This window comes from Mirounga leonina, unplaced genomic scaffold, assembly GCF_011800145.1.
Source record: "Mirounga leonina isolate KUSES-001 unplaced genomic scaffold, KU_Mleo_1.0 Mir_173, whole genome shotgun sequence".
In the NCBI taxonomy this organism is placed as follows: domain Eukaryota; kingdom Metazoa; phylum Chordata; class Mammalia; order Carnivora; family Phocidae; genus Mirounga; species Mirounga leonina.
This window is the reverse complement of record NW_023270447.1, coordinates 43,006,395-43,033,335: the sequence shown is the minus strand read 5'-3', so window position 1 is coordinate 43,033,335 and position 26,941 is coordinate 43,006,395. Positions and strand designations below refer to the sequence as shown.

Here is a 26,941-nt window from a genome sequence, read left to right as displayed (position 1 = left end):
AAATGTATACATCTTCATACATTTTTGTGAAAGCAAACCTAATAGTAATAGCTTTAAGATAAAAAGCATTTAATTAAAGTAAAATAAAAGTCATTCAAAAGTTTAAGATCTCATTATGGGTTTTATTACAACAAATTAGGTAAAATGAGATTTCTTTGTTTCTGTGTAGCTTCTAGTATATTCTTAGCACTCAATAAATGTTAAACAATAAAATATGAATTAGGCTAATCATAGCACATCTAAAATATATTTTATTAAATTTGAGCCTACTTAGAATTTTATATTATAGAAACCTGACATGTCACTGATTCATGACCTTTTGTAATATTAAAAAGTAAACCTATGAAATCTAGATTCATATATCTTTTAAATATTTTAGCAATAAACTACGAGAAAACAAGAAATACGCGTAGTCAAAATTAAACTAAATATTTTAAAATAAACAATTTCATATTAAAATTGGGTTATTCTCTAGTGGAAAACCCTACAAATTTTTTTGCAAATGCACTTAAGATAGTAAAGGAAAAGAAGGGAATGAAATATAATAAATAAAAGCAAGCTATATAAAGAAAAACAAAATGTGGATAAAACTAAATGGACAACATGACTAAAAATAACATTTAGAAGTAGCTCTCTTAAACTGTATTGCAGCAGTACCTGAATTATATGCCTTTTAATTTATGCACATGATGGATAGCTTGTTAAGGGGTATATCTGTAACCACTATAATTGATAGTAGCTGAAGGCAGTCAGACCATAATTTCTATTTAATGGATGGAAGAGTAAGGGAACAAAGTCTGCAGTAGCATTTTAAAATAAGTGCCTAGAAAGTTTACATTTATGTCCAAAGTAGTACCTATATTCTAGCCTTCTTTATGTTGAATTCCTTAAGAAAAAAGAAAAAATCAGCTGCAGCAAGATCCATATACTATTAAATAAAAATTCTGATTTAACCAATAACTAGAAAAATATTACAATAAATGAAAAAGAATGTTCAACTAACCATTTGATGGTTCATTTTTGTGCTCTTGTTCTTTAGAGCTTGCAGGAGAAGCAAATGGGCTCATCTGACAAGTTCCAGTTGTTGGAGAATAAGTTGTAATACTTTTCTTCCTTGTGATTTTTGAAGAATCAAATGACTGAAAATAAAAATTAATTTGAGACAAAAATACTTATGTTTAGTTCTTTGAGAACGCCTTTTAAAACTTGTAAAATTCAAACCAGTATTATTTTCCTTGCTTTTTCTTTTCAGAATTTAAATACGATCAATTACCACCTCCAAAATGAACACTATTCTTAAAGTCTTAGAGATATTTCAGGTCTCCACACTGATTAGGGCATCTCAATTTGGTATCTGTGAAAATTTAATATTAAAGGTTTACTGCCTTCTGAGATGGTATTTCCAAACAGTTTAGAGATGGCTAACTCTTCCAGTTATATCCTGACTTTTGCTGTCTGCTGAACCTGAAGTATAATTATGGGGCTAGGCCAGGGAAACTCAGAAGTTTCTTATAGTAAAATCCACAAGGAAATTCTAGGAGGGCTAAGTGCTTTCTTACACCTTCACAAAGTTGCTCTGACATAGTGACTTCTTGTCTTAAGAATAACCAAAATAATGTTGGAACATTATTTAACAATTATAACATATAATTGAATATTAACATATTCAAATAATGTTATTTGAACATTATTAACATTTAAGGCCCTTGAGAATTCGGCCTATCCTACAGGATATCCTCCTATCCTCTCCTCTGTGTTCCTACACACCTTGTGCATACCTCCTCCAATAAAATTAAAAATTATTTTAATAATTTTTCACATTTCTGCTGCCCCATTAAAATCTGAATTCCTAAAAATAAATATTTCTTCATCTTTGTGCCCTAGAACTCAAAAATGTATAATGAATGAATGATGTAAAAGGAACAGTCCAGTAACCTTGGCCAAGCCACTATGAATTCATTCACTTGTTCATTAGTTCATTCATCTAGTATGAAATGACACCTGTAGTCCCAGTCACTGAGATTATACACATTTGGGCCTCAGCTCATTCTGTGATCCTAGGCTGGAATGCCCTTTCTTATCTTTCCCAGATCAAATCTTCCTTTGGTTTAGGTCCCCATTTATGATCCACTTCCTCCAACCACCCATTATCACACAATTAATTGCTTGCTCTTCTGAATTCCTTTTAAACTGTTTTCTGTAATGCTTACTAATCACCCAGCACTTGCTAACTAATGTGTACAAAGAAAGAGAAAAAACTGTTCTGGCCTCATAAACAGCAGAGAGGAGGTCTTAACAGTAGTATGGGTGCTACAAAAAGTGAGAGGAAAGGGAAAATCAAAGTGGGCTGCAGTAACTTTACAGAAGGATTCTTGTGAGGAGAAAGGGTGAGGCTCAGATAAGCAAAAATGAAAGGTATGAAAAACCTGAAATCTAGAGGTGCTACAGATGGCACAGGTTGGATTCGGGGGATAAAAAAAGGTCTGAAGGCTTATGATGTTACTACTTACATTGTAGAATTAAACTTTAGTTTGGTAGCTGACTTGAAATAGTTATGTAATTCTCCATTGTCAACGATTCTTTATTTCTAAGACACCCTGGCAGAAACAGTGGCTGCGTCACCTTTTTCAATAATCTTGGTATTAGTTCCAGAATCTATAGCATCAATTTTTTTTTACAGTTAAGGTTTTAAATGATAAATGCTTTTTCATATGGGAGAAACAGAAGGCTTTCCATTCTTTATTTTATATATCCATAGTAGCCACAAATGTAACCAATATCTTTTTTAAAAATCAAACTATAATATCAAGTTATAACTCTAAGGCAATCTTTTTTGTAGGGTGAAAAGGTTTTAAGTCTCTTTATCAGGTGGTTATTATTACCTCTCCATCTTGAGTTTTCACCTGTTTATATGTATTCAGTCATAAACTATGACATTTATCCAATCCTACCCTACCTTTCCAAGAATTTATTGCCTAGAACTATTTTACTATGTATGTACAAGAAATGAAAGTCACTACACTAATGTACATTTATGTCAACCTGTTTTCCTATTTTATCAAAAAATTATTTTTTCCAAATGCCAAATATCTAAACATTACAACTATAGATCATACATTTGTCCTCGAAAACCATTTTCCAGCTTTCACAAAATAAGTCTGTGTGTGTGTGTGTGTGTGTGTTTCCCCTCACCTTAAAATACTGAAACTTCTTAGAGGGGGCGAGAGAAGGGGAAAAATACTGAGGCTTCTCTTCTGCTTTCTATTTTTGGCCATCTGTGTTGGAAAAACGTCTGTCTACAAATACTATACAAAGAGGGAAAAATGAAAATCTACCTTCCCTTACTATCCCACTAAATGTTCTTCAGTAAATAACACATTTTTATATACCTGACTACTGATACGCAAAGGCATAATCTTACTTCTCTAAGATTTTTTTTTTTCCCTCAAAGTTTTATCAAGGTCCTCTAACTTAAAACCCTGAAGATGCTTAGAAGTGATCCTAGAACCCATCTAACCCACACCAGGAACAGTTAAGATTGGGATTTCAGGGAAGACTGAGCTACTAACGGAGAAGTCCGGCCTTCTTTCCACTCAGCAATGAGAAGTGCTAGCTACCAGATCCTTTTGAAAACAGAGGAAGAAAAAGTGAGAAGACTAGATTTGGCTAGAGAAGGGAAGGAATTCAGGATGTGAATAAAATTAGGAAAAGAGAAATCAATAAGTCATAATTCTATAATAATTTATAACTGCTTATAATATTCAGTGATGCCTTAGAGATATTTAATGTCACTATTAAAAAAAGACTCTCTGATCAGCCCAAATACCACTGTACTTTTTGTAAACCTTGTATATTAGCAAAACTAAAATTTGGGCATTGATTTTTCTGTCTAAAAAAAATGAATGTTCGCTTCATAATTTCAAATATAGATGGCATTCTCCAATACTGTTCACAAATTGTAGCTTGCTTTGTCACTTTGTTTAAAGCATATTCTACCAAAAAGGTGCCTGTATTGCATTGATTTTTACCTATTATAAACAGTCTAGAAAGTACTAACTAAGGGTTCTTTCAGCATGAAATATGATGGAAAGGATCTGCTATTATTATTATGAAGTACTACCCTATGCGATCAGTGAAATATTTAAAACACAGGTACTATAGATATTTGAATAACCAGAAACAAAAGAAAAATTAGGGCAACTAAAGGGAGATAATTCTTTATAACCTTACACTGGTTAATTAGGTCATTGGAATGTTTTACCTAAGACATTATTATAGATTACTATACTATTATGGAACTTATATTAAAATACTCCAAATACTAGCTGTTTCAGGTACTTTTCACAATTTGGGCCTAGGATTCTCAGTACAGTCCTAGAGATCAACCAACTTCTTATCAGCTACCATGATTATCATCCTTAATGGTTCTAATAATGTTGGGGTTTCATTGTTATTTGTAATAATAGTTATGGAAGCAAAAGCATTTTGCACTAATCTCAGTGATCTTACAGGGATAGCAGAGAAAGAATATAACCAATATATTAGCTCTGTGGTGATAGAAATTTTGTATTTCTTGATTGGGTGTTTGATATACCTTTGTTAAAAACTCAATGGATTGTATGTTCAAGATCTGTGGATTTTACAATATATAAATTTTACTTTGACAAAAAAAATTTAATAGGAAAAATAAAACATTGGCTAAAAAAGTTGATACGTTGGTCTTTCTATTTATATCCATTACTGTTCCACAATTTAAAAATATTAAAATTTTATTTTTAAAAAAGATGTATTTATTTATTTTGGGGGGGTGGAAAGGCAGAGAGAGAATCTTTTCTTTAAATTTTTTTTATTAACATATAATGTATTATTTGTTTCAGAGGTACAGGTCTGTGAGTCATCAGTCTTACACAATTCATAGCGCTCACCATAGCACATACCCTCCCCAATGTCCATCACCCAGCCACCCCATCCCTCCCACCCCCCTCCACTCCAGCAACCCTCACTTTGTTTCCTGAGATTAAGAGTCTCTTATGGTTTGTCTCCCTCTCTGGTTCTGTCTTGTTTCATTTTTCCCTCCCTTCCCCTATGATCCTCTGTCTTGTTTCTCAAATTCCTCATATCAGTGAGATCATATGATACTTACATTTCTCCGACTGACTTATTTCGCTTAGCATAATACCCTCTGGTTCCATTCACATCGTCACAAAGGGCAAGATTTCATTTTTTTAAATTATGTTATGTTAATTACCATATATTACATCATTAGTTTTTGATGTAGTGTTCCATGATTCATTGTTTGCGTATAACACCCAGTGCTCCATTCAGTAGGTGTCCTCTTTAATACCCATCACCAGGCTAACCCATCCCCCCACCCACCTCCCCTCTAGAACCCTCAGTTTGTTTCTCAGAGTCCATAGTCTCTCAGGGTTCGCTTCCCCCTCTGACATCCCCCCCTTCATTTTTCCCTTCCTGCTATCTTCTTCTTCTTCTTTTTTTTTTTAACATAGAATATATTATTTGTTTCAGAGGCACAGGTCTGTGATTCAACAGTCTTACACAATCCACAGCGCTCACCATAGCACATACCCTCCCCAATGTCTATCACCCAGCCACCCCATCCTTCCCACCCCCCACCACTCCAGCAACCCTCACTTTGTTTCCTGAGAATAAGAATTCCTCATATCAGTGAGGTCATGATACATGTCTTTCTCTGATTGACTTATTTCGCTCAGCATTATACCCTCCAGTTCCATCCACTTCATTGCAAATGGCAAGATTTCATTCCTTTTGATGGCTGCATAATATTCCATATTGTGTGTGTGTGTGTGTGTGTGTGTGTGTGTGTGTGTACACACCACTTCTTTATCCATTCATCTGTTGATGGACATCTTGGCTCTTTCCATAGTTTGGCTATTGTGGACATTGCTGCTATAAACATCGGGGTGCACGTACCCCTTTGGATCACTGCATTTGTATCTTTGGGGTAAATATCCAGTAATGCAATTGCTGGGTTGTAGGGTAGCTCTATTTTCAACTTTTTGAGGAACCTCCATACTGTTTTCCAGAGTGGCTACACCAGCTTGCATTCCCACCAACAGTGTAGGACGGTTCCCCTTTCTCCGCATCCCCGCCAACATCTGTTGTTTCCTGACTTGTTAATTTTAGGCATTCTGACTGGTGTGAGGTGGTATCTCATTGAGGTTTTGATTTGGATTTCCCTGATGCCGAGCGATGTTGAGCACTTTTTCACGTGTCTGTTGGCCATGTGGATGTCTTCTTTGGAAAAATGTCTGTTAGTGTCTTCTGCCCATTTCTTGATTGGATTATTTGTTTTTTGGGTCTTAAGTCTGGTAAGTTCTTCATAGATTTTGAATACTAGCCCTTTATCTGATATGTCATTTGCAAATATCTTCTCCCATTCTGTCAGTTGTCTTTTGGTTTTGTTGACTGTTTCCTTTGCTGTGCAAAAGCTTTTATTTTTTAAAGATTTTATTTATTTATTTGACAGAGAGAGAGAGAGACAGCAAGAGAGGGAACACAAGCAGGGGGAGTGGGAGAGGGAGAAGCAGGCTTCCCGCTTCTCTTTCTCCCTCTGCTCCTCCCCCCGACTCGTGCTCTCCCTCTCCCCATCCCTCCCACTCACACGTACACTTTCTCTCTCTAGAATAAATAAACAAGTCTTTTAAAAAAAATTCTTGAATAGGTCTTTTGTGGATATGTCATTTTATTTTTTTGAGAAAGCTAGGAATGTAATTGCTAGGTTATAGGATAGAGATTTGTACTTCTCTCTATAAAATAAAAGCTGGAGTTCTCCAAAGTATTTGTGTCATTTTAAATTCTAATCAGTAAAAGAGAGTTCCAGTTGCTCCACATCCTTATTAATCTTTAGCACTGTTTTAGTCATTCTCATGTTTGCTTTTTTTAAAGATTTTATTTATTTATTTGAGAGGAAGAGCACGAGTTGGGGGGAGGAGCAGAGGGAGAAAGAGAAGAAGCAGACTCCCCACTGAGTGGGGAGCCCAACATGGGGCTCAATCCCAGGACCCCAAGACCATGACCTGAGCCAAAGGCAGACGCTTAACTGACTGAGCCACACAGGTGCCCCCCATTTTTTTTTAAAGTAATCTCTACTCCCAACATAGGGCTTGAACTCAGGGCTCTGAGATCAAGAGTTGCAAGTTCTACAACTTAGGCCAGCCAGACGCCCCTAGTGCTGTTGTTTTTTAAAAGCCATTCTGTTTTGTTATTTAGCTCTTCTAGTGGGTGGGAATGGTATCCATTTGTGGGTTTCATTTGTATTTCCAATGATAAATGATGTTGAACACTTTTTCATGTGCTAACTGTCCATTTAAATATTTTTTTGTGACATGTTGGTTCAAGTTTTTGTAGATTTTTATTGTACTGTTTTTTTTTATTTTTTATTTATATATTATAGATACAAATCTTTTGTCAGATAGATGTGAGACAAATATTTTCTTCTCAATCCCTGGCTTGCCTATTCATTTTCTTAATGGTGTCTTTTGAGGAGCAAAAATTTCTAATTTTGATAAAGTCTACCTTATTAACTTTATCTTCTAGAGTTAGTACTTTTTCTGTTGTATGAAATTTTGTCTACTTTAGGTCTCAAAGATAATTTCTTATATTCCCTTCTAGAAGCTTGATGCTTTTAACTTTTACTTTATGCCTATGACACTTCTTGAATTAATTTTTGTGTATCAAGTGAGATAAAGATTAAGAGATTATTTTTTTTCCATATGGATATTTAAAAGACTTTCTTTGTTCCTTTGAATCAACCCAATATTTAAAAACATTTCGGGGGTACCTGGGTGGCTCAGTCAGTTAAGTGTCTGGCTCTTGATTTTGACTCAGGTTATAATCCTGGAGTCGTGGGATCGAGCCCCACGTTGGGCTCCTTGCTCAGGGGGAGTCTGCTTGGGATTCTCTCCCTCTCCATTTGCCCCTCCTCCCCCCCTCAAATAAATAAATCTTGAAAAAAATAAAAACATTTCATAAATTTAGTTAACTGTAAAGATAATATGAACAAAAAGAGTATTAGAAATTAGATTTTGCCAAATAGGATGAAGATTCATAAAGCGTTTAAGTAATTACACTAAAGGAAAAACAGCTGTGTTATACTGAAGGAAGCCTGGGCTCATATAATAGTTTTGCTGTGTCCTAGCTATGCTATTGTGGGTATACCACTTACTCTCAATTTTAGTTTCCTCACCCAATCTAGTATATCACTAGGATATTAAGGCCTACATGACATGGAGGGCTTCCGGAGCTTGAAGGAAGGAGGGCAAGGCAGTGGAGTTCACCTTTAAGAAGTCTGCCAGGGGCCTAGAATCTCTCTGTGTCCCCAGACCTGGTGAGGTATTCAGTATTGGGAGTGAGAGGTGGCCAAAGGGGAAGAACATGCAGAAGCATAGATGCAAATGAGACTGGTGCTACAGTTGAATGTCTAGACCATCAAGCCAAGGAATGCATACTACTCCAAAAGTGCCACTTCTATCAGAGCATTGGCCAGATGATGGCCTCACATCCACTGAAAGCCCAGCAGACCCCAACCTCATAGAGAAAGCCAGCTTACCTTCAGGAAGAGGATGAGATTCACAGACCTGCCCTCCTCCCAGAGGCAGAGAATTTAGCCATGGTGGGTAAGTGATTATCCTTTTGCAATCAGAAAAGTTCAAGGAACATGAAGCAAACAGTAGAAAAAGCAGGGTAGATAGGGTCAGTATAGGCACCTGGTACTGCCATATTTCTTAGTCCAGGATCCATAGCATCACCTCCTCTTCTCTCGGTGAGGGGAAGGAGTGAGGCAAAGAAACTCCAACACTGCTATTCAAACAAGGGCTTTCATGGAAAATTTTCCTAGAACTTGCACACTTTATCTGAAACTCCACTCCCACAATCTCAAGCTTTTGAAAGTGATCTGGATAGGGAAGTTGTTTTGAGAGAATATATAAGAAGAGTGTACGTTCTGCTGTTGTTGGGTGAATTACTATAATGTTAAGATGGCAAATTCCCCAAATTGATCTGTAATCCCTGTCAAAATTCCCAACGGCTGTTTTTCAGAAATGGACAAGGTGATCTTAAAATTCCTATGAAATTGCAAGGTATACAGAATAGCAGAAGCAATTTTGAAAAGGAAAAACAAAAGGAGGATTCACATTTCCTGATTTCAAATTTACAGTAATTATAACTTTATTTTGAAAACTTACAGTAATTAAAGTGTGGTAGTGGCATAAAGGCAGACAGAGATGAACGGAGTCAACTTGAGAGTCCAGAAATAAATCCTTACATTTATAGGTCATTAATTTTCAGCAAGGGTATCAACACCATTCAATGGGGGAAAGAATATCTTTTCAACAAATAGTGCTAGGACAACTGAATATATATGCTCCTACTCTCACATCATGTACAAAATTAACTTGATTAAGTAATAGTTTCTTAGATATGACACCAAAAGTACATGTAATCAAAGAAGAAGTAAACTGGACTTCATCAAAATTTAAAACTTTTGTGCATCAAAGGGATGCTACCAAGAAAGTGAAAAGACAACCCGGAGAATCTGTGATAAGGTGATTGTACTGAGAATACACAAAAGTAAAACAACAAAAATATTACTTAAAAATGGGTAACTAATTTGAGTAGCTATTTCTCCAAAGAGAATATACAGATAGCCAATAAGTATGTGAAAAAATGCTCAACATCATCAAAGAAATGCAAATTAAAACCACAATGAGATACTACTTCACACCTACTAGGATGGCTAGAATCAAAGAGTCAGATAACAGCAAGGAGGATCTGGAGAAATTGGAACCCTCCCCATTCACTGGCAGTGGGAATGTAAAATGGTGCAGCTGCTGTAGAAAAGAGTTTGACAGTTTTTCAAGAAGTTAAAGATGGAATTATCATGTAAGTCAGCAATTCCATCCCTAAGTATCTAATCAAGAAAACTGAAATATGATTCAGCTACAAAAAGGAGTGAAGTACTGTTACATATAACAACATGGATGAAACATGAAAATGTTATGAAAGAAGCCAGTCATGGAAGGCCACAATATTGTATGATTCCAATTACATAAAATGTCCAGGATGAGCAAATCCATAGAGACAGCAAGTAAATTAGTTGTCAGGGGATGAGAAGAGGAGGAAATTAGCACCACTTAACTGCTAAGAGATATAGGGAGTGAGAGAACAAAGTAGATGTGAACCAAATCAATAAATAGGACTGCAGAATGAGAGCTATAAAATTTCCTAATGCCCTGAAATTCAAAGTTCTTTCTAATTTCAGGAGTTGGCAGAAGCCTTGTCTCAGAGAGATAAGACAAGTTTAGGCCCTAGGAATAATCAGAAGTGTCCTACCAATAATAAGGGAGTAATCTAGCCTGGGAATTCATGCCTAAATTAGCAAACCTCCCCCACCCTCCCCAACTTGCACTGTTATTCCCTCTAGCAGTAAGCCTACTGAGTTGGCCTTGGTAGGAAGTATGCTCCTTCCCTTCCTACCTGTAGCATCTGCTTCTTCCATTCCTTCTCTGAGGTGGCCTGAACGAGACTATGTACATGATTAGGTAGGTAGTTGTCCCTATAAATTCATCTAAACTGCCACTGGCAGCAGTTTGTAATAAATAATTCATCTTCATTTCTGAAAATTCATCTAGAAACAGTGCTTGGAGGACAATAACTTGAGCAGCTTAAATATTGTAGGTGATGAAAAACTGGAACATTCTTTACTCCTCACTACCCCCCAACAATTTGGGAGGTTCAGCAAACAATGGTATTTGTAGTATACATTCCAGATATTAAAGGAAGGTCACAGGGGTTGATTCATATTTCTGTTTTCTCCATTAGGAGACTCATAAGGAAAATGACTTTTGCAGACTTGCTCTAACATCATGGAGCATTAATCTCCATGAAGGTCTGTAGCTACTTCGGGAACACTGGGATTTGGGAGTTTTGAACATGTCTAAGAGAGGAAACAGCAGTAGATTAGAAAGAATAGGTTCCACTTCAACCAACTGGTATATAAGGGCTATCTCCTTTCTGTGGATATCAGTCTTCTTCCTTCAGTATCACATTGTAAGGAAAAATGACCATAAAGTTACTACTAGTTTCTCTGCAGTTTTACAGCAATTAGGTACTGTTGGAATTATAGGTATGTCTTGAATGTCTGATTTTCCTTTGCATGGGCTAAGGCAGCCTCAACGGATCATTGGCATGTGGGTAGACTTGTGGAGCCAGGCTGCCTTAGGGCTAAGTTGTTACTGGAGTGGATGGAAGTGTAACTGTAGCAAAGGAGAGAATCCTAGATAGCACCAGAACGAAAGCTGCCAGTTGTAAGATGTGAATATAGAGCTGCCAACAAACAATGAGGCAAGAGTACAAAGGCAGAAATTACCAGAAATAGGTCAGAAAATAGAAGAGAAATGTTGAGGAAAGGCCCAGGCTAGATGCTAGGAACCTGCAGTTAGCAGGGAGTGGCCATGTGATACCAAGCTAAGTCAAGCTAAGTCCCCTTGGTTTAAAGGTACAGAATTGGGCCAAACATAACAATGTATTTTTCTAATACAGGATGTTAGCTGTGGCACAGGCTACCTTGACACATCTTAACCTGAAGTAAAAATGGACTGAAAGCCTGCCATGATGACAATTGTACTTCATGAAGAGGATGAATTCCTAAACGGCCAGTCTCTGCTATTCAAATAATGTTACCATCTCCCAAAGAACAGTTTGGGGGCAGGAAAGAACAGTATTTCATTTCAAGCTGGACTACTCATCTACCAAAATACCACTCTGACCAAAGAAACAGATGCAGAATTACAGTCACAGCTGCATTCTGTATAGAACAAGTTGGATAACGGTACTCTAAATTGCTGATTACACTGCTAATGATTTTTTTAGTGGCATTGCATTGTTTTCCCACTTTTGTTTAAATATCTTTAAAAAAGCATCTAGGAAGTTTTAAAAATGGTATATTGTTAAATATCAGTAAGTGTTCCAAAGAGAAATTCCATATAACATCCATTTCTTGAAATGGCATTCTCATATGGGATTTTGTAGGAGTGCCATTTATTGACTAGCTATTTGTTTTAATTCACTTTCTCATCAATTTACTTGCATTTAAGATTACTGAGGCCAGGGCGCCTGGGTGGCTCAGTTGGTTGGGCAACTGCCTTCGGCTCAGGTCATGATCCTGGAGTCCCAGGATCGAGTCCCGCATCGGGCTCCCTGCTCGGCAGGGAGTCTGCTTCTCCCTCTGACCCTCCTCCCTCTCATGCTCTCTGTCTCTCATTCTCTCTCTCTCAAATAAATAAATAAATAAAATCTAAAAAAAAAAAAAAGATTACTGAGGCCATAAGTATCTCAATATTAGTATTTGTATCTAGTTCCATAGTTGGTATGAAAAGATAATAAACCAACATATGTCATGATATGCTGGCACTGGTAATGTACTATGACTAGATTTACAAAAAGTAATAGCAACAGTACATTTTTATTTTTATTGTGATAACCATGCTGAAATTTATTACACTGTTAGTACTTTATTGTTTAATCATGCCAACATAGCTGAGGGAGGTAATTACATTTTTTATATAAAAATGCTGTTAATGTTTTTATTTCAATTTAGCAGATTATAGACTACAGATTAAAGCACTGCCATTGTTCATATTGTTTCTTGTGCATTTAAATGGCAGAACATTTTTTCCACAAATAGTAAATTCATTTCTACTGAATTATTTTATTAAGGTTTCTAAATAATTTGCCTCTTAAATGAAAACCTCAACCTGGCCAGGAACTTCCATACATTAGATTTATAAAAAACATTTTATACAGAAAATGGTGTACCAATCACAATTACATCACAATGTTTTTTGAGAATTTTTCTATTTATTAAGGTAAATATCCTGTTAAAAAACTAAAAATACATTCTTGTTATGCAATTATAAATTCACAGGTAAATACTTACATTTGCTTCTAACAGATGATCCAATTTCAGTGATCTCTTAACACTGCAAACAAAATATTTAAAGAAATCAGATTTATATGCTTTAAGTAGCCAAATATTTAAGAGTAATAAATATAAACAAAGATTCTGAGTTACTTTTGCCAATGAAAGCAGAATACCATATGAAGAAAGCAAAGCAATTTTCATGATGATGAAACTGGATTTTTTAATAGCATCTTTCAATATGGAATAATTAAATATTCAAATGGACTTTTATTTGCGAGAGAGAGAATGAGAGACCGAGAGCATGAGAGGGAGGAGGGTCAGAGGGAGAAGCAGACTCCCTGCTGAGCAGGGAGCCCGATGTGGGACTTGATCCCGGGACTCCAGGATCATGACCTGAGCCGAAGGCGTCACTTAACCAACTGAGCCACCCAGGCGCCCTCAAATGGACTTTTATATATGGTTTCATATACATGCACTATTGTACAATTCAAGCATTAAAGTCATATTATGAAATAATCTTAGTAAAGATTAATATATTTGTGTTTTAAAATATCACTAATGAGAAATTAAGCATAAGGGCATAATAATTTACACACCCTTAATGGAGATGTTGAAAGTATATTATTTGCAGAAATAATGCACTAGGTATTAAAATAAAGGTATGAACAAGGTGAAAAAAGTTTTGCACATTATTCTAGCTTTAAACATGATTCAGTGCTACCAGACTATGACTTAACTGAGGAACAGATGCTCTATGTCTTTATAAGTCCCCAATCCATAAGAAAACTATTTTTTGTCTTCCCCACTAAACTGATTCAGGAACATGCCAGGCTCTCTCTGTGCAAAATCTGTTCTGCTAAACTGGATGCCCAGCTGTTGGTGACAATGCTTAGAAAGGAAAGCTGAATATTTATAATACTTTATTTCGTACAGCTGTCTTCTAAAGAGCAGTCATCAACATTTTATTGAATGCAGACTAAATGCTCAAAGGAGAAAAAGGTCAATATAAATTAAAACTAGTTTTCCCAGTGACAAATGCAGCATTAAAAGTACTTTCTTGATCCCTGAGAAACAGAAATTTCGTTATTTAAAATATTAGAGAATTTGACCATAAAAAAAAAAGGATTGTATTGTAAAGGTTGTATTATAGAAAACAGAAAAAAAATTTATACATATTAGAAAATGATTATTCATAAATAACTACTGACTTTTTTTCTATTGACTTTCAAACAAGTGACAAGAACAAGAAAAAAATAGAAGAGATGGACAATTTACAAACATTATGGAGTAGTAAATATTAAATACAAAAATTTAATCTATCAAAAAAGGGCTCACTTAATTTTGCTATTATATCTATAGTAGCTTATCACATAACATTATTTCTTGAGATTAATTAAATCACTTTGAAAAATTACTTGTATCTTTTAGAAGTCCATGTGAAATCAATTTAATGTGAATTCTCAATGAAGCAAGAAGAGAATAGAGGAATGAACAAATAAAAATGGCAGATGATCCAAAAAAGAATATATATTTAGTTTTGGAATATATAGTACTCTATTCAGGTGTATAAAATATTTTGGTATTTAATAAAATTTCAAAAAGTAGAAATCAAAAACTAAAAGTACACAGCACAGAGTTTTTTATTCTGTTTTTAAATGCTAAGATGTAATACTACCTATTAGAAGGAAACAAACCCCACCCTGATATTAACTGCTCAAAATATTACTTATTGATGATTGATTCTTAGAGAAAGTAACTCAATGTTTGGATTTAAAAGATTTCCGGTTTAGGTCCTAGGGTGATCTAAGAAGCTCAAGGAAATATATAAAAGTAAACAAGAAAGTGAGCTGGGTTAGACTGTTATTTCCCACTTTTAACAGTTCAGTGAGAATCTAAAAACATGATTTATTGTGGGTGATATGGTTTTCAGATAATTCAGGCTTGTAAACTAAAACCTGGTAATATTTATAAGAATCATGAAGAGATTTAATAGATGAAACTAGGAAAAATCTAAGAAATCACTTAGTACATCCAATATGGAAGAGTTGGTGTGATGTGCCCACTGTCCCACAGCTTGAAGGGCAGAAACTCAGATCTTAGGTCCTGTGCACAACAAATCTTTGTTGAACTGATGGGGAGGAGTTAAGAGGTAAAGAACAGCAAACCTACTAGAGGATTTTATGACGATCTATTAGAACTAGGCCCAATGCTGAAGTATGTTATTAAATTAAGTACATACTATATGCTTTTAATCTTATCTTATCCACTCTTTTAGCAACAAACAACTGTAATATAAGCATGAAATTATGTTACATGGAAGAGGATGATGTTAATAGGAACAGAGAGGAAGAGATGGTTGAAACTATACTATAAAGTAAGAACAGACAAAACTTGATTAGATCTATGGGATAAATATTTTTCTAAAGTATTTACTCACTTGTTACCAGTATTAGTTGGCAATTAAAAGCGGTATCTCTGGTAGTTCTGTAAAGTTATAAGCAGTTTTAGGGGTTATTACTTTGGTTTAAAAAAATGGATACACCATGGGGCACCTGGGTGGCTCAGTCATTAAGCGTCTGCCTTCGGCTCAGGTCACGATCTCAGGGTCCTGGTATCGAGCCCCGCATCAGGCTCCCTGCTCTGTGGGAAGCCTGCTTCTCCCTCTCCCACTCCCCCTGCTTGTGGTCCCTCTCTCACTGTGTCTCTCTCTGTCAAATAAATAAAAAATCTTTAAAAAAAAAAAATGGATACACCAAAAAGGACTCAAATAGACATTTCTCCAAAGAAGATATACTACTGGCCAATAAACATGAAAAAATGTTCAACATCCCTAATATTAGGAAAATGCAAATCTGAACCACAAAGAGATACCATTTCACAACCATTAGGATGTCTATTATAAAAAAAAAAAGAAAATGCTGGCTAGGATATGGAGAACTGGAATGTTCGTGCACTGCTGGTGGGACTGTAAAATGGTACAGCTGCTGTGAAAAAGTTTGGCAGTTCCTCAAAAAATTACATGTAGAATTGCCACATAATTCAGCAATTCCACTTCTGGGTATATATCCAAAAGAATGGAAAGCAGAGACACAAACAGGTATTTGTACACCCATCCATGTTCATAGCAGCATTATTTCCAATAGCCAAAATGTGAAAACAATGCAAGCGCCCACTGACAGGTAAATGAGTAAACGAAATGTAATATAGATATACAATGGTATATTCTTCAGCTTTAAAAAGGAAAGAAATTTTGACACATGCTACAACACAGATGAACCTTGAAGATATCATGCTAAATAAAATAAGCCAATTATCAAAAGGGCAAATACTGTATGATCCACTCAAACAAGGTACTTAAAGTAGTCAAATTCATAAACACAGAAAATACTGGTTGCCACTAGAGGAAGGGTGAATAGGTATGGGTATAAAATTTCAGTTTTGCAAGATGGAAAAAGTTTTGGAGATAGATGGTGGTGATAGTTGCACAAGGTGAATGTACTTAATGTCATAGAACTGTACACTTAATGATTAAACTGTAAACTTTAGGGGCGCCTGGGTGGCTCAGTTGGTTAAGCATCTGCCTTTGGCTCAGGTCATGATCCCAGAGTCCTGGAATCGAGTCCTATGTCGGACTTCCTGCTCTGCAGGGAGTCTGCTTCTCCCTCTGCCCCTCCCCCCACTCATTCTCTCAATCTCTCATTCTCTCAAATAATAAAATCTTTTAAAAAATAATTTTTTAAATGGGTACTTATCTACTGTATCCTAATTTCCTCCCTCGTCCTGGTAATCTTATTACTTCTGCAGGTTACTTCCCACTTCCAACTTAACCCAAATTTACACCTATGTCCATAATTTAACTACCGTGCTTCATTTTTAGGTGTACTAAATTTAGATTCATTGGGATGAAAATTCTGGTTGCTACCAGCATTTTGCTCTTGAGAATTTAGGAAAGATAAATACATTTGACATGCAATTTCATATCAAGAGGAATAGAAAGTAATTATGTTTGTGGGATTAGTCATATTACTAAGACTATCCTCCCCTATTTTATTTAACTTATCACATGGTAGTATCCTGAATAGGATTCTCTGATTCTATCAGAACAGAACAAGTACAGGAGTTTCATTATACAACATTACTAACACTGATGACAATATAAAAGAAATTACTTTAGAAAAAAATGAACTTTCATTTGATTTCTAATTAAGAATGTGGGACTCGATCCCAGGACCCTGGGATCATGACCTGAGCCGAAGGCAGACACTTAATGACTGAGCCTCCCAGGCGCCCTTCCTCCAATCCTGTTTAAGGTAGTTTCACTGCAGGTTCCCAAAAGATGTCTTATTAACGGTCTTATCTCTAATGTAGTATCTTATATGGATCTATGTCTTAACAGTTCTGGAAAAACCTAAACCATAATCTTTTCAAATATTGACTTTCCTTCATTCTTCCATTCTAGACTTCATCTAGAAGTAATTTTAGACTTTATAGTTCCATTTTCCATATATCTAAACTCTTATTTCTTAGCATTTCTTGTCTCTGTAGTGCATGTGGGCAATTCAGAGCTATCTTCCAGTTGTCTAATTCTTTCTTCAATTGTATCTAATTTACTGTTTAATCCACGCATTGGTGTTTTTTTTTAAAAATAATTTGATGAGTATGGAGGGTAACTTTTAATTTTTACTTAATTTTAAACTTAAAAAAAAACTAGGAGTAAGAGTTCTTATCTTTTACCCAGACTTATCACTTGTTTACATTTTGCCCTATTTGTTTTATCATTCTTTCTCTCTTGCTCTAGTTCTTTGACTTACAGTAGCTTATGCTCTGATAAACCCATCTAAGCTGAAAATGCAATTAATACACCAAACCTACAAAACATTATAGCCTTGCCTAGCCTATCTCACAACACGCTCACAACACTTATATTAACCTATAGTTGGGCAAAATCATCTAACACAAAGCCTATTTTACAATAAAGTACGGAATATCTCATGCAATTTACTGAATACTCTATTAAAAGTGAAAAACAGAATGGTTATATGGGTACAGAATAGTTTTAAGTGTATCATTTTTTTTACTCTCGCAACTGGGTGGGGCTGACTGGGAGCTGTGGCTCACTGCCACTGCCTAGCACAAGAGACTATTTTATTACATATCACTAGCCAGGAAAAAAAAATCACAGATTTTTAAAATGTATATATAAAGATACACAGAGCTAGAACAGAAAAATACATGTCTATCTTTCTGTATATATGTGTATTTAAAAAATCTGTGATTTCATATTGATATCTCCAATGCCAAGCTAAAATATTTTAAATTCCTCTATACAACAATGAAAACCTAGTTTCTATTATCTGCAAAACACTTATCATTTGCTCAAGCCTAAAATACATAGAAATCAGTTTCAGAAGTGCTAACTCAGACCCCTGGGCAAAGCAAATCTATTTACTAAGATCCAGTATTTGCATAATATTGTTAACTGGAAAATGTACATAAAGTCATTCTACCAGGTGTTAAACAGTATTTCAATATAGTTTTAATCTGCATTTTCCTGATGACTAACAAAATGCTTCCTTGCATTTATGTAACTTTTTTTAAATTAAATACTGGTTCAAGTTTTTGAACTATTATTTTAATGAGTTTTACTCTTTACTTCAGTTACTGTTTTACTGTTGAGTTACAAGAATTCTTTATATATTCTAAATATAAATTGGTTAAAATATATCTTATAAGTATTTTCTCCTATTCAGTGGCTTGACAATTCATTTTTTAAATTTTATTTTATTTTTCAAAGAAGGGCTTTTAATTTCCTGCTTTTTTTTTTTAAGATTTTATTTTTTATTTGACAGAGAGAGACACAGCGAGAGAGGGAACACAAGCAGGGGGAGTGGGAGAGGGAGAAGCAGGCTTCCCGCGGAGCAGGGAGCCCGATGCGTGGCTCGATCCCAGGACCCTGGGATCATGACCTGAGCCGAAGGCAGATGCTTAACGACTGAGCCACCCAGGCGCCTGACAATTCATTTTTAAAAAAAAATTTTTTTTTAAGTAATCTCTATACCCAATGTGGGGCTTGAACTCACAACCCTGAGATCAAGAAAGTTGCACACTCTACTGACTAAGCCAGCCAGGCACCCTGACAATTAATTTAAAAAATTTTTTTTTATTTTTACTTTAATTCCAGTATAGTTAATATAGAGTGTTATAGTAGTTTCAGGTGTACAATATAGTGATTCAACAATTCTATACATTACTCAGTGCTCATGAAGATGAGTGTACTTTTAATCCTCTTCATCTATTTCACCCATCTCCCCACCCATCTCCCCTCTGGTAGCCATCTGTTTGCTCTCTATAGTTACGAGTCCATATTTTGGTTTGGCTCTCTCCCTTTTTTACCCTTTAAATTGTTTAATTCCACATCTGAGTGAAATCACATGGTATTTGTCTTTCTCTGAGTGACTTATTTCTCTTAGCATTATACTCTGGCTCCATCCACGTTGTTGCAAATGGCAAGATTTCATTCTTTTTTATGGCTGAATAATATTCTCTGTGTGTGTGTGTATGGCTATTTGGCTATTGTAAATAATGCTGCAATAAACAATAAACACAGGGGTGCATATATCCTTTTGAATTAGTGTTTTTGTGTTCTTTGGGTAAATGCCTGTAGTGCGATTACAATGATCATAGGGTATTCTATTTTTATTTATTTTTTTAATTTTTAAAAAGATTTTATTTATTTATTTGAGAGAGAGAGAGAGTGAGAGCACAAGAGGGGGTAGGGTCAGAAGGAGAAGGAGACTCTCCGCTGAGCAGGGAGCCCGACACGGGACTCGATCCTGGGACTCCAGGATCACGACCTGAGCCGAAGGCAGTCGCTTAACCAACTGAGCCACCCAGGTGCCCAGAGTATTCTATTTTTAATTTTTTGAGGAACCTACATAATGTTTTCCAGAGTGGCTGCACCAGTTTGCATTCCCACCAACAATGCACAAGGGTTCCTTTTTCTCCCTGTCCTTGTCAACACTTGTTCACGTTTTTTATTTTAGCCATACTGATAGGTGTGAGATGGTATCTCACTGTAGTTTTTATTTCATTTCCTTGATAATGAGTGCTGTTGAGCACCTTTTCATGTGTCTGTTGGTCATCTGCATGTCTTCTTTGAAGAAATGTCTGTTCATGTCTTCTGCCCATTTTTAAATTGGATTATTTGGGGTTTTTTGGTGTTGCATTGTATAAATTTTTATATATTTTGGGTACTAACACTTTATCGGCTATGTCATTTGCAAATATCTTCTCCCATTCAGTAGGTTGCCTTTTAGTTTGTTGACTGTTTCCTTTGTTGTGCAGAGCTTTTAATTTTGATGTAGTCCCAATAGTTTTTGCTTTTGTTCCCTTTTCTCAGGAGACAGGTCTAGAAAAATGTTGCTACAGCCAACAGCAGAGAAATTATCGCCTGTGCTCTCTTCTAGGATTTTTATGGTTTCAGGTTTCACATTTAGGCCCTTAATCCATTTTGAGTTTATTTTCATGTATGGTGTAAGTGGTCCAGTTTCATTCTTTTGCATGTACTTGTCCAGCTTTCCCAACACTGTTTGTTGAAGAGACTTTTTCCCATTGCATATTCTTGCCTCCTTTGTCAAAGATTAATTGACCATATAATCATGGGTTTGTTTCTGGGCTTTCTATCTTGTTCTGTTGATCTATGTGTCTATCTTTGTGTCAGTACCATACTGTTTTGATTACGACAGCCTTATAGTATAATTTGAAATCTGGAATTGTAATACCTCTAGCTTTGACAATTCATTTTCTTAATTGTGTCCTTTGATGAGAAGTTAAAAATTTAGATGAAGTCTATTATTTTTTTCTTTTATGGTTATTGTTTTTTGTATCTTGCCTGAAATTTTACCTACCTCATGTTGTAACAATATTCTCATACACTTCCTTCAGAAACTTTACCTTTTACATATAGGACTATGCTATATTTCAAATCAATTTTTTATATGGGTATAAGGTAGAAGTTGAGGGTGTTTCATTTATTTTTCTGTATGGTGTCCCAGAACCATTTGGACTTTTCTTTCCCCACTGAATTGCTTTGGCACCTTTCTGGGTCTATTTCTGGACTTTGGATTCTCTTCCATTTTATCTATTTGTCCTTATGTCCAAGCCACACTGAATTCAGAACCACTTATATTAAGTCTAGTTAGTTTATGTACTCCAACTTCATTCTCCTTTTTCAAGATTATTTTCTTATAAGTCCTTTGCCTTTTCATAAAAATCTTGAAATCAGTTTTTCTATTCCTATAAAATGTTTGCTGGGATTGACAGGAAATGCATTGAATCTAAAGATCAACTGGGGAGAACTAACAATTTAATATTATCGAGACTTCAAATCCATAAACATGCCCCTATTTAGATCTTTATTTTCTCTAAGCAACATGTTGTCATCTTCAAGGTAGAAATAAGTGTCTTCTAGTTAAACTTCGTTTAAGTAGTTTTAAAATGTGATTGTATATGGAAACATTTAAGCTTAATTTTCAGGTGTTTCTTGCTAAAACGTAGAAACAGAATTAATTTTTGTATATTGACTATGTGAGCTGCATCTTTGCTAAATAGCTCTAATAACTGTTTTACGAATTCCTCAGGATTGCCCAAGTTCATGACAATATCACTGGCAAATCATCAATTTTACTTTTTCCTTTCTAACATTTACACATTTCCTTTCTTTTTAGTGCTTTGTTAAATAGAAGTGGTGGGAGGGTACATCTTGCCTTATTCCTAATCTTAGAATAAGTGTTTAGTGCTGAGTATAATATGTATAGGTTTTTCAAAGGAATTAGTTCCCTTTCTACTTCTACTGTGCTGAGTTTTATTTTATCATGAATGAGTGTGCTCTTTGTACAACTATTAATATGATATCCTTTATTCTCTTTTTGAAAAATGTGAATTGATTTTAAAATAACAGAACAATTTGCATTCTTGGGATAAGCCCCACTTGGACATAATGTATTATCCCTTTCATATGTTGAATTAGATTTGCTAATTTTTTTTTTTTAAGATTTTTATTTATTTATTTGAGCGGGAGAGAGAGAGCATGCACACGAGAATGCAAGAGCAGGGGGAGGGAGAAGGAGACTCCCCGCTGATCAGGGAGCCCGACAAGGGGCTCAATCCCAGGATACTAGGACCATGATCTGAGCAGAAGGCAGATACTTAACCGACCAAGCTACCCAGGTGCCCCTAGATTTGCTAATCTTTTGTTAAGGATTTTTGAGTCCATGTTCATGAAATATATTGGTCAGCAATATTTTCATAATTCTTTTACCGTATTTTGATATCAGGTTAGGTAGTATCAGCGTTATGAGGATTAAATGAGTTGGGATATATATATGTTAAATATATATACATTACATATATAAGTTGTATATAAATTATAAAATTATATATAAACATATAACTTAAAATGTATATATATGTAAAATCTATGTATAGATTTTAAATCTATATTCTCTACCTTTTCATTGGAGTCTTTACTTCACTTAAAGTTACTATTTTGGAACCAGGCTGTTCCTGCTGAAACTGTGCTGTTTAGGAATTTTTCTTTTTTGCTAAAAAAAAAAGTATATATATATGTGTGTGTGTGTGTGTGTGTGTATATAAATATTTAAGAAATGGGATCCTAGTCATCAAAATGATTTGAGGGTACCCCACTTCTTTCCCCCACTTCTGGGACCCCAGCTGGTTTTATGTTTAAAAACTGTGGTCCTTCCTTAAATGAAATGACTTACCAAAAGTAATTTAGAACTTCAATGGCCATTATGGGAAACTTTCTCTCTCTCCAAACTTAACTTTTCTCAAAACTAAATTGGACAGCCACGGCTCTAAAATTGTCAAAACTGAATGGGATGCCTATTTTGATTAGTATTTTGAAGCTTCCGAAAGTTATTGGAAATCTAAAATTGCTTCTCTGCAAAATACAATTTCTAGACTAACTGAAGTAAACAAAGAAAGAAAGAAATAAGGGCTCTGAAGCCTCTTTTCTGCCTTCTCCATCTTCTTTGTCTCAGGACATGTGGCAGATACCCTGTTCTGTCTCTACCTTTGGTGCCATTTTTCTCGGCACCATCACCATCTCCTCTATTGTCCCTCATGCTAATCCTTTCACCAAATTTCCCTTTTCCTCCAAATCTTTCCCCACTCCCTACTCTCCTGAGCCTGTTAAAACCTGCCCCTTTAAAGTTAAGTCTTCTGAGGATCCTAATAAACCTCAAATTTCTTATGCTCTCTGGACTAAGGCCAAATTACAAGCTGTAAAGTTTCCTAAAATGACTGAGGACACCAATGGGTTTGCTGAAGAATTCAACATCTAGAAGAAGACCAAAATTTTCTTAAAAGACTGTTTGCATGGAGCACTGGGTGTTATAAGCAAACAATGAATCATGGACTACTACATCAAAAACTAATGATGTAATGTATGGTGATTAATAGAACATAATAAAAAAAAAGTTAAAAAAAAGACTGTTTGGTGTTGAGTTTAACAGTTATGTATATGTTTGTCAGGCTTTTGTGTGCAAGCCTGAATTTTGTTCAGCAAAACAAAATTAGCAGGCTTAGGAAAAGCTACTATAATTGCTTGGTGGAGATTTCCAGAGATTGTTCTAGCATCTTGCCAAAGATTGGCGTCTGTTTCTCTAAATCCCTTTTAGGGTGTCCCCACTGGGCTAGTTTCATCCAGTGTTTGGCCTGGTCCTCACACAAGCATGAGGGCTAACTAATAGAAATCTGAGAAACCAGGTTGGTAAGTTTAAATAACTTGGTCAATCTACCCAGGTAGCATTTAACTCTATGTTTATTAATGGACTAAACTAGAATGAGTTGGGATATATATATGTTAAATATATATACATTATATATATAAGTTGTATATAAATTATAAAATTATATATAAACATATAACTTAAAATGTATATATATGTAAATATATAAATATATATGTAAATATATATATAAATGTGCTTTCTCTTTTAGTTAAAGGGATGCGGATAGAATGGGAAACCATGTCCCCTCCAGATTTAGTTAACCTGGCAAACCAGCTCACCCACACCCTAGATGAGTAATTTAAAACAAAGACGTCTAAAATTCTCAATTGTCAACTCCAGCAAATGAAAGCCCCTAAACAAAACAAACAACCCTCCTTCCCCACTAGTTTCTGCTATTATTGCAAAGGGCCAGGACACTGGAAAAAAGACTGTTACAAACTTAAGTGCTACAGGTGCCTTGAGCCCTTTAAGCCAGACTTTCCAATGTCCTTCTAATTCCCAACGGGGAACGCTGACAGATCACCTTTTGACTCCCTGTAACAATTTACAGGAAACTCCTCTAACCAATACAGATTTTACATGGTTTACTGATGTTTCTTATGTAAAGGATGAAAATGGTATACCATATACATACCACATGGTAAGTACTGTGCCGGTATGTTACTGCAACTCCTTTGAAGTCATTGAGGTAGCACCTTTCCCTCTGGCTACTTTGGCCCAACAATCTGAGTTATACACCTTTACTCAAGCTTGTACCTTAGCCAAGGGTAGAACCACAAACACTTATACCAATAGCCACTATGCCTTTAGGGTGGCTCAAGACTTTGGTAGGTTATGGAAACAATGAGGTTTCCTTACCCCAATGGGGATAAAGTTAAAAATGGTTCCTATGTCTAGAATTTATTTGATGCCATACTTTTGCTGCCTGCTCTGGCTGTTAAGGTCCCCAGCATTCTAAACTTGACTCCCTGGAGGCCAAAGGAAACCACCTTGCTGATATTTCTGCCAAAAATGCTGCTCTCAAGGTCAAAAAATTGACCAGAAACATCTAACAATGGGCCCCAGAATAGAAGAAAAAATTGGAAATCTAATAATTGTTCATTTGATAAAAAGAAAAAAACTGACTTGGACAAATTAACAATCTGGCCCTACCAGAAATTCTAAAATTCCCACTACTTACCACTGTACATGCACTAAACCATTGGTCTACTAACAAAATGATAGTGTTCATAAACCCACATTGGTGAGGAAATATTAATGAGGTCACAAAAAGTGCCCACCTCACTTGTCTCACCTGTCCAAAACACAATGCAGGGAAACCTGTCTGCACAGCTCTCTAACACTTAAATTACCTCAAAGGCCATTCAGTTTTCACAAATGGATTTCATATAGCTTCCCCATCTAATGGATTAAATGTGCTTTAGTTATGGTTTGTATGTTTCCTCACTGGACTAAAGTTTTCCTTTGTAGACTGGCCACTGCCTCTTCTGTGGCAGAAATTCTGTTAGAAAAAAATTATCCCTACCTGGGGAACCCCTCTTGAACTTCAGTGATTGGGGAACCCATTTTACCAGTTAGGTGCTTTAACAAGTCTGTGCTGTTTGGCTAGTTTTACAACACTTTTATTGTGCATACCATCATCAATCCTCAGGGTTAGTCGAACACACTGCTGACACCATTAAGACTCAATTGGCAAAATTTGTAAAGACCCTCCAAGTATCTTGGCCTAAAGCAATGCCTTTGTTCTTTCTAAATATCAGACCCCTTCCCTTGCGAACCCATAGACTTTCACCCTTTGAGACAGTCACAGGACATCCAATGCACTTGGCTCCTGATTCCTTTGACCCACAGTTGATAAAAGGAGATTATACTTCAATATTATAAAGGCCTAACTGCTTCTATCAAAACTAACTATGCTTTGGTAGAGCAATCTTTTCACAGTGCACTCTCAGTAGACAAAAACTTTAAGCACCACATCTTGCAACTTGGAGATTTCATCTATTGGAAAAAAAAAAAAAAAAAGACAAAAAAACACCTCCTGAAAGACTCTTCAACCTTGCTGGAAAGCCCCCTCTCAGGGACTGTTAGCCAACCGTTGTGTGCCAAACCTCAAGGAACGGACTCTTGGATTCATGTGGCACATCTAAAGAAAGCCATCAAACCCTGACTGGACCAGAAAGATTTCCTGGAATTGAGGCAGACAACATCTGATGACACAGACTTCCCAAGATGTCTGGACCAGGCCTGTTAGAAGGTTCAGGAATTACAGAAGTCTCTCTTTTTCATCTAGAGTATTAACTAACTCTGGATTCTTATCCAAAATTCATGGTTTCCGAATTTTCAACTTTACCATATTATTAACACACTTGGTTCCAACAGTTCTTTTGAGATAACAATACTTTTTAAAAGGTCTTTGAAGTTTTGCTGTTTTGCAAAAAGTTCACCAGCTATTGCTTCACGTTTATACCTATACTGTATCTTCTCAAATGCACAAGATAATTCTTTCGGTGTGCTCTCGCAGTAATCACCATTCTGCTTTCATGACCATTTTAAGTAGGAAGCATACAGGACTCTGTTTGCCTCAGCAGGGGGAACTTTTCTCCCCTAAGTTGGAATAAGTGCCAGTATTTTTAGTTGGCTACTTTCAGATCTAGGATCCTGGTTTAGAACCATCACACAATTTGGAATTGTCATGTTACTTTCAATTGTGTACTTGTTGCCTGTCAATTAGAGTCTCGTCTCCTCTCCCCATCAAATCTTTTTAAAAATGATGTACTCAGACGATCTCCGACGCTTACAATCTTGATAAATATGGACTATAGATGGGGAAATGCCTGAAAGTTCTCCCTGCTACGCCTCGTTACTCAAATTTGACCTCAATAGGTTTCCAATTTGTACAATTTCCCTCCAAAGTGGGACATAACACCCAGGAAATATCCTTCCTGGCACTAAGGGACAAAAGGTCACTGAATTAAGAAGAACCTGACAATCAGCGATGCTTTTGGAGAAAGATCTTGACCAAAAGGAGGAAATGTGAAAAATAATAAAGGGGAAACCTCATTAAAGTGGAGAAGAGATGATAGAAGGGGAGGCTAAAAGGGTATCTCATACCACTGAACGTCAATTATAGGAACAACTATCAATTACAGACCCCAACAGAAGAGTT

The 26,941-nt window shown here is 35.8% G+C and overlaps 1 protein-coding gene across 1 annotated transcript in view; it reads right to left on the bottom strand.

Moving 5' to 3' along the window:
- The window catches only part of ITGB3BP (integrin subunit beta 3 binding protein), a 58,032-nt gene that overhangs the window by 30,598 nt on the left and 493 nt on the right, over window positions 1–26,941 (bottom strand). Inside the window, exons 2-3 of the mRNA XM_035018374.1 lie at window positions 12,977–13,019; window positions 1,004–1,139 (exon numbers count right to left, since the gene is read on the bottom strand). Of these exons, the coding sequence (XP_034874265.1) occupies window positions 1,004–1,139; window positions 12,977–13,019 (179 nt within the window). The remainder of the gene's footprint in view (window positions 1–1,003; window positions 1,140–12,976; window positions 13,020–26,941) is intronic.